At 34.9% G+C, this 9,589-nt stretch overlaps 1 protein-coding gene across 1 annotated transcript in view; it reads right to left on the bottom strand.

Annotated features, from left to right (window-relative positions):
• LRP1B (LDL receptor related protein 1B) overlaps positions 1 to 9,589 on the bottom strand; it is a 1,719,891-nt gene that overhangs the window by 4,934 nt on the left and 1,705,368 nt on the right. Inside the window, exons 81-82 of the mRNA XM_081815486.1 lie at positions 2,169 to 2,259; positions 866 to 1,010 (exon numbers count right to left, since the gene is read on the bottom strand). Coding sequence (XP_081671612.1) covers positions 866 to 1,010; positions 2,169 to 2,259 — 236 coding nt within the window. The remainder of the gene's footprint in view (positions 1 to 865; positions 1,011 to 2,168; positions 2,260 to 9,589) is intronic.

Here is a 9,589-nt window from a genome sequence, read left to right as displayed (position 1 = left end):
TATGAGCGCAAACCCATTTGGACATAGATGGTGATTATTTACAATGTAAAGGTGCATTTTGGACAAAGCATCTTTAGTATATCAGAAAATAAATTAGCTATTCAATAAATGAATGAGTAAGCTAAGAAAAATCATTCCGTAATAGCAAATTGATGTTCTTAACTCACAGTAGAATAGTCTATCATTACCATACAAAATATGAAGATAATACAGTGTAGTGAATCTTTGCAAGTTTACTTTATCTGGATAATTGTATCATTTATCTATTTCTCTTAAAAGCTGCTAACCTGAGCATACAATGATAAGAATAGAAACTTTACCAAAAATGTTAGATTTTTAGGCTGTGTGTATCAACAACGTGACTCAAATCGATAGGAAGGCTATTATAGTAGAAAAATATTTTTCAAAAGTAATTTGATTACAAACAAATCCAAGGGCACAGCTTAGCTGAATCAATGAAACACTACTGGAAATAAAATACTTATTTTGACAATGAAGTACTGCACTCTTTTTATTATTAAAAAATAAATCAGACAGTATTTTTATGCTAGGCTGTATATTTAGATATGCCAACATCTCAACACATTTGAGTAAAACATTATTTTAGTAAACTATACATGTTTATAAACTCAATGAATGAATACATATGTATTTTCCAAAACATGTTATCTTAACTTCATGCTTCAGGTGAATGCAAGCCATAATTTTATTTTTTTTTTTAAAAGAGACTATAACATTTAATGCATCCTAAAGTTCTTCACTGTAACTTCAGATAAAAGAAATGCTGATAAAATTCAGGACTATATTACAGATAAATGACTCAGGAATGTTAGTGCTTACTGTCCATCATCTTAAAACATATTACCTTTGTTGTATCTATCATAAAACCAGGATCTAAAAGACCTCCATCGTTGTGATCATGATCCACCTCATACATGTTATAAGATGGATTCCCAATTTCTACATTGATTCCTCCGTTGATAATAGGCTGTCTTCTAATAGTTTTTGTCCTAGAATATGTGAACATTAATGTAAGTGTAAACTGTCTCAATATTCCAATCATGATACATAAAGCTATCATATTTATAGGTTTACTGACTTATTTTAACATAACTCAGAGTTCATAAATAAAAGTGCATTAAAAATAAATATTTATCAAGTCATGGAAGAACCAAAAAAGTCTTAATGTGATAAGTTAGTTATTTCCCCAAATTACTTAGATTTGACAGCAAAAAATGCACTTGGAATATATTCCTCTTAAATAGCTGATACGTTAGTTGAAACTGAATATTCACTAATTCGTTATTTCTTAAATTAACTTTTACCCTTTATTTCTGAAAACTATGACTAAAAAGTAGTGATAAAGAATCTTTGAAATAAATTGTTTTCTTTTTTTTTGTTTAATTTATTTATTTGACAGAAAGAGAGAGAGAGAGAGCAGAGGCGGGGGGAGGGGCAGAGTGAGAGGGAGAAGCAGGCTTCCCACTGAGCAGGGACTCAATCCCAGGACCCCAGGATCATGCCCTGAGCTGAAGGCAGATGCTTAACCAACTGAGCCACCCAGGCACCCCTGAAATAGATTGTTTTCAATCCCCAAGTCATCCTTTTTTAAAAAACTGACTCACAGACACTTGGTTCCAGATAATAACCCTACAGACAACCTACTCCTTCCAGATCTCTATAACTGCATATTCACATAAATCGAAAAATCACACTTCCAGGAATATATAACATAAACCAATGCAGAATTTGTGAATGAAATGCACAAGTTGTGATACATAATACATATTCAGTATCATTGTACTGATATTACTAATCTTACACATTAAGATAATAGGGTGCACTTCAGAGACTCTTGCTGTTTCATGGAAAAACTACCAAAAATGTAAAATTCTACTGAAATTTTAATTAATATGTGCCCTTGTTAGTTTTGTTAGAATATATAAATGGAGCCATTCCATCAACATAACAAGGGAGACAAGAGTTCTGAATTATACTCACTTTAAAATGAAATAGAAGGATAAAATAGTTCGAAAACAAGATTTTGCAGCTGGAATAACTAAATCATGTTTTTAAGAATTAAAAAAATTAAAAGGAAAAACACTACGTTTTTGTAACACTGTATGTAATTTATTTACCGACCTTTTGTCTAAACCATTGAATCTTACCTTCTTTTTCTTTTACAAAGCACTAAACCAATTACTAAGGTGGTTATCAAAGTCACCAGGAGGACTAGCGGCACAATGATAGCGATGCTTCCTGAAAAAGAAATGCATGAATAGGTGAACACATAAATAAAGTGATTTAAAGAGTGATATAACTGAATACTTTACTATACCAAATCATTTGACCACTGATGTAATGAAAAGTAAGGCTCAGGCCAAATGTCTATATTCTTAGTTCATAACTCTGTTACTGAAAAATCACTCTCCTATTAAATACTTGATCTGCTGGAAATGTTTCTTTAGATATCTTTCATTTATGTGTTGCAGTTAAATACCTTGAGGTTAGAAATGCTGATTTCTTTGTCAGTCTGAGTCTGATTCTCACTATACACATATACTTGCAATGATGTAAGTAAGTACATGTTGGTAACTTATTGTAAATCAATGGTGACTGAACACACATTTACATAGTTCCACTGGCTACAATCCCACCTTTACTTTTGTTCCTTTAGCTATAAATATTCTCTGTCAGTGAGTAATTGTGGCAAATGCAGCCTGGTCAAATAGAAGGACATCAGAGTTGGATTCAGATAGACAGAGCCTGAATATCACTTCCACGACTTACTTAGAATGAGCCCTTGGATAGGTTATTTCAAACTTGAGGCTCATGCTCCTCACCAATAAAACAGAGACAAGGAGACCTACTACACAGGGCTATTAATTTGGTTCAACAGAATAGGGGGGTGGGGAGGCAAAGGGGATTCTCTTTCTTAAGTTCCATTCCAGAATAATTTCAGCAAAATAAACCTGAGGGTTTGGCTTATATTATAAATGTCCATTTTCACATTTTTCCATGTATTTACAAAAATTATCTTAGGTTGTATCACTTATCTTCAAAATGGAATAGAAGATCTATGGAAGAGATCTCCAAGAGTGGTCAGAGAAACTGGGTCTTAGTTTTTTTTTTTTTTTATTAAAGATTTTATTTATTTATTTGAGACAGAGAGAATGAGAGACAGAGAGCATGAGAGGGAGGAGGGTCAGAGGGAGAAGCAGACTCCCTGCAGAGCAGGGAGCCTGATGCGGGACTCGATCCCGGGACTCCAGGATCATGACCTGAGCCGAAGGCAGTCGCTTAACCAACTGAGCCACCCAGGCGCCCTGGGTCTTAGTTTTTATGCATCTGAGCATAGGGGAGAAACAAAATGGAGGAGAACCTGTATTTCTGCCTTGGCAATAAGAGCATCCATTCCACCACCTCCCCCCGGCCCCCGCAGAGGAAGGAGAGAATACCCCTTTGCTGGTAATGTGATCCACAGGAGAATACACCTACAGTTATGTCATGCAGGAAGAGAACTGAGAAGGTTGCTTAATAACAAGAGAGTATTAAGTAGTTCTATCAAGTCCCTAACGTTAACTTTTCCAACAGATAAATATCTAGTGCCTATGACACAAAGACTTTTGTCCCTTTAGAATAAGCGTCTGGTTGATTCCGTTGAGTCAGCGAAAAACTAAAGCAAGTGAACCTCAAAACTAATTGAAATTTTTTGTGGGGATCTTGAATGGCTCAAGAATGAAATATTAGGAATTAGTAAGTATATAAACTTTCCTCTGCAAATACACATGCATGTAAAAATACTGTGGTAGAAATGAATGGTAATATTTAGCATAATAAGCAGCTCCTAAGGGTTACAAAATAGTAATACAGATCAGTTTTGACAACTCTAGACAGAAGATATCTGTGTGACATAGTCCATACTGGAGATTGCTTACCAAAATACCAAAAAGGCTTTATTAAGGAAATATCATGTATAAAATAATCTTCTAATTTGGAACTTTAAAAATCATTTCTTTAAAATAACCAAATAACTACCTTTTCCATGCAAGAAAAAAAAAAGGGACTTGCCTTATTTAGTCAGTTTCTAAAATGTAAAGCTCATTCTATTATTTCGTGTTTTTACCAGGACTCTACAACTTAGCGAGTTTGATATTATATTACCTTCTTGGTTTGGGGAAAGTGAACTTTATATGAATGTGTAATTTATTAGTAATTAAAGAAAGTAGAGAATTTGGCACCTTGGATAGTAATTAACATTTATTCACAAATTTTTAAATACCAGTGAACAGCTTGGTCTCTTCATAAACTATGACTTCAACTGACTGATCATGACTTTATAAATACCCCTACTTCATTATTTTTCTTTTTTCCCCTAAAATTTGTGGTAAATTGATAGATATAAAATACCAGTTCTGGTCTTAGGGTATATAGTTACTTTCCCTTCACTGCCAATTGTATATTATTTAAAAAAAAAGATTTTATTTGTTCTATACAGTTTCTTTTATTCTTATATAAGGTAGAAATGCTGTTATGTATACATGCTAAAAAACTTACCAATCTCCATCTTTTTCTTTCTCCCATCTGTAATGGCAATTCCAGTTCCTTACATTGCAGCACTTTAAGAGCCTAGACTTCTAAATTGTTTATATAACCAATTAAGGTAACTGCAATAATGCTTAGGATAGCCAATAAATAATGCAGGTGGCAATTGGGCAAGTTTTTAAAATTGGATTTTATAAAATTTTTATATCAAATGGAACAATTGGTAACAACATATATTTTTAAAAGAATTAGAAGACAGATATTTATCAAAATAAGTAGAATATATAGCAGTAAATATATTTTAACATATATCAATCAAAGGTTACTGCAGGTGATTTTTTTTTAGCTTTAACTTATTGGTGGATTGTTTAAACTGATTTTTTAAAAAGATTTTATTTATTATTTGACAGAGAGAGAGAGTGAGCACAAGCAGGGGAAGCAGCAGGCAGAGGGAGAAGCAGGCTTCCCGCTGAGCAAGGAGCCCGATGCTAGGCTCAATCCCAGGACCTGGGATCATGACCTGAGCCAAAGGAAGACGCTTAACCGACTGAGCCACCCAGGTGCCCCTAAACTGATATTTAAAAAAGCACGTTCTGTACTTACTAAAGATGGAGAGGATATCTTGACATCTTGATAAACTTGTCACATAAAATCCAAGCCTTTCTTTGCAACATTGTTCTGAAGCCTCATTACACAATACTTTTCTGTTAGAAGGGACTGTGTTATCAAATTGTTAGGTTGAAGACACCCTTCCCCTGGGAGAGGCAGGAAAGCTCAGCAGTTGAGATTATAGACTGTGGAGCCAGGCTGTCTTTGTCCAAACCTCAGCTTACTAGCAACGTATCCTTGGGCAAATTAATTATCTTTGTCTCAGTTCACACATCCATAAAATGAGAGTCATCATTAATATGACCTCATAGTAATGTAAATAGGATTGTTTATCATGTAGAAAGTATAACATACATGTTTATTAAATACTTAAAAATATATATTGCCATAGCACTATGCTTGAGTAGGGGAAGGTGGTAAGATCATTTTGGGACATGCTGAACTTGAGCTTCCCATGGAATACAGATGATACAGACATTGCCATAGATATAGATATGGATATAGCAATTGTGCAATGGGATCTATGTCTCAAACTCAGGAGACAAACCAGGATCAGAATAGAAATGTAGGGGTAATCAACATAGAGTCGGTAAGTGAGGTCAAGAATTATGGACCACCATGAAGAGTGTGTATAGTGTAAGTGGAGAATGCGTTGCCCAGAAGAGACAGGGAAAACATATCTCACAAAGAAGAAAGTTGCTTCAAGAGGTAAGAAGGGAACCAGAAAAATTCAGTGTCATGGAAGTCAGAGGAAGAGGACCTTTTGTTTATTGGTTGAATTTATAGTGGAAAAATATAAATATTAAACATGCCATTACAATGAATCTCTTTTGATATGTTGCTATGTATTCTGCTCTTAAATTCATGTTCACATATATGCATAAACGTGAATGTAGATATGTTTTTGTGATTAGGATGTTTTCTCTTAAGCATTGTGATGAACTGTAATTTTAAAAGTCATCAAGAAAATATCCTCACTTTGTGTCACTCTCCCTCTTGTCCCCTGATGCCAGCACACTGGCCTTTCAAGACCTTGAGCATCTCGAACTCTTTCCTGTTCCAGCGTTTTTGTACCTGCTGTCCCTTGTGTTTGAAATACCCTCAGCCTCTTTCTAATCCTTCAAATCTCAGCTTCTGTATCATCACTCAGAGAAATCACTCCTGACCTCAGTTCTCACCTGCTATTCTCTATTTTTGCTTCTTTTTGTTTTTTTTGCCTACTTCACAGAACCAATCAAAACTTAGTTATTTTATAAATCTGCACGTTTACTCATTTGTTTGCTTCCTTGCTTTATTGCTGTTTACCCTTCTAGAACCTCAGCTTCAAACAAGAGGCACTGTCTCACTCACTGACTTGTCTCTGGGATCTCATTCAGTACTTGACACTTAGTTGAGGCTTGATAAATATTTGCTTTGGGAGAATTAGGACAAAAGCATTATTTTGTTGCATGTTTCAGTTATCTCTCCATATTTGCAAATTTTTGGTTCCTTGGTATCACATAATTAGTTTTTTTTTTCTATTTTAAAACAAGATGGCATAAAAGAGATAAGGGCAAAATAGAAGAGGAAACAACTCCCTAACAGATATCACATCTCTGTTGTCACTGTACTAAAATACAGCATCTCAATATTACTGCCTCACAAATGCTGAGTATATTCTTATCTTCTTTAATTTTAGCAAATATGAACAGCATAATTCAAACATTGAGCATTCACTCCCTTAGAACTTTAGGTAAAATTTAAATAGAAGTACCCAAGGAATATTTTATCATATTTAATTTAAAACTGTTCAAAATAACTTCAGAAGAGTCAGACTAGCTTTTTTTAAGTGGAACCTCAGAGAACATGCTAGGATAATAGATCTGTTTAATTCCACAGGCTGATCTCTTGAATACTTTAAACAGCAACGACCAGAAAACATCAGTATGAGTACTCAGAGATGATTAAGAAAGTTGTGCATCAATTAGAAAGGTAAAGGGGTGCCTGGGTGGCTCAGTCATTGGGCGTCTGCCTTCGGCTCAGGTCATGGTCCCGGAGTCCTGGGATCGAGCCCTGCATCGGGCTCCCTGCTCATCGGGAAGCCTGCTTCTCCCTCTCCCACTCCCCCTGCTTGTGTTCCCTCTCTCGCTGTGTCTCTCTCTGTCAAATAAATAAATTTAAAAAAAAAAAAAAGAAAGGTAAATCTCCATGCCAGCTGACAGTAGTCAGGCCAACAGAAGCAGTGTATTCTTTATTATTCCAAGGTCTGATGATCAAGGAATGCTTCACTGTTAATGGAAATGCAGATCTGAACATTGCTAAAGTATCTATCTTTCTCACTGGGCAGATGACTTCTCTCCAAGTTTGGGGAACATTTGACAACCATTCAAAACTACTGGGCTTTACCTTAGGTAGGATTAGTTTAACTACCTTTTTTCCTTCTTCCAGAGTTATTGAGGCAAGTTGCTCTAAGCATAAATGTCTGATGATAAGTGCCTTTTAATAGTGTCATTATGTGGTCAACTTTGCTCAAATTTAAGAAAATTTGACATTTACATAGCTAATAGCCCTTTCAGTGTGCATCGATACTTCCATTAAACTTAATGACTTTAAATCAGTGATGGGAGGAAGGACATCAGAATCTTTGGGAAAAAGGTTACAAATACTTGCAACTCTTCTGTTTGATAGTCTTTATTTTAGAACTGCTGTATGTAATTAGAGGCATTTGCCTTATAATGGAGCTTTTTGCCCCTGCAAATAATTGGAGACACCACCCTCCAATAAAAACATCTGTTGTTCCCGTCCCCCAAACCATTTCCAAACACCAAACTTTCCCTTGAGAGTGGAACTTACATAATATTTGAAAATTCAATTGATGTGCTACTTTGTTTTTTCACGGAGTTTATCAATACTTAAAATTGTTTTTGACTCTTTAAAAAGCTATATATCTCATTTATCTTAGATAATGGAGACATCACCAAAATAAAAGGCTAAGTCTCCACAATTGTCAACTTATAAATTCAGTGTGTTCTATAGGTTGGTAACCTGAAATGCATTTTTCATTTAAAAACAATGCTATTAATGACTGTTGAGTTTGGAACTGGTTCACAAAATCATATGTAAATTAGTGTGCCTCCAGAACAATTATAGGTAGTGTGGATATGAGCCCTAGATCCTGGGAAGAGAGAATAAGAAGTTTTGTTTTGTTTTGTTTTTTTCTTCGTCTCCTTTTGCAATATCAAATTAGGCAAGGTATATTTTGCCTCTTCTACTAACTTTTATGAACCAATTCCTCAAATCCTAGTGCTCTATTCCTACAATAATGTGCGCATAGTTTTCCTAAGGCCTTTTCCCTTTCCTTCCCTAAGGACAACACACAAATTCCAGGGTAAGCCCCAAACACTCTATGATCAAAGATTACTCATCTCATCTCTGCACATCTAGGCTATTTACTCTAGATCTATTTGCCATTTTTCAAAACTCTCATGCTTATTGGCCCAAATTAATCTCTAAATGGTGGGACTTTGGACAGTGTTGCTTGAAGGATCTTAAGCAGTGACAGAGAAACTATTTGGGCAGGAGCAACAAACAAGTAGATCAGCAAACACTGAGATCCGGTATGTAGGGTACAAAAAATTGCATATTTTGACTTCGAGAATGCCTTTCCTTTTTCACAAACTCCATAGTATGTTTTTTTGTTTTCATGAAAATTTTTTTCACCAGCAGTGATGGACTAGAGGAAAATTGCTAAGGTAAACAGTTATCCATCAGTGATATTATTTTTCTTCTTCAAGGATATATTTACCCACTTGATAGATATTACATACTTCAAAAGTTCTCCATTCATAATAATATTAATGACAATATGTGTGAATTGGGAAACTTTATTTTTGACTTTCATTTTGAAAATCTTTATAAAATCCTTTAAACTTGTTAAAAATATACGCATAGACACACAATGATGATGTAGATGGACTTTCCTATCAGTGACCTGTCCTAAGACTACAGCTGCACAAAAAAAGATTTGCAAAATCTTTGAGCTATATTTTAATACACTTCAAAACCAATACTTTGAAGACAAAGAAGCAATAAATCAACCATGATTCTTATTAAGATTTGCTTGTTAATATACTTTTCTTTAAGACTAACAGTCAAGTCTGCTTTACAACAACATACTGAAATGCAATTTAAGAAAATACACTTTGCTCTAATTAAAACATTTTTTTCCTGGAGCATTCTCATATCCATTGTGATATTTGCAGTCTTGGTAGCTGATGTACATTTCCCCAGAAAAGGTTATGCTAGGTTTGCAGATGTGCATTCTGAAAACTGCCAGAGTTTGAACTCTTGCTGCCTGAAAGAGCACGTGAATGCTGGATCCTGTCACCAGGTGAGCTCAGTGCTCCAGCTTTTCTAAAACACCTGGATTGCAGTGCATTTCCTGCAAAATTCTACA

This window comes from Leptonychotes weddellii, chromosome 3 (genome assembly GCF_054177405.1).
Source record: "Leptonychotes weddellii isolate Sample4059 chromosome 3, ASM5417740v2, whole genome shotgun sequence".
NCBI lineage: Eukaryota > Metazoa > Chordata > Mammalia > Carnivora > Phocidae > Leptonychotes > Leptonychotes weddellii.
Note: the sequence above shows the minus strand (reverse complement) of the source record. Positions and strands in the feature narration are given on the sequence as shown.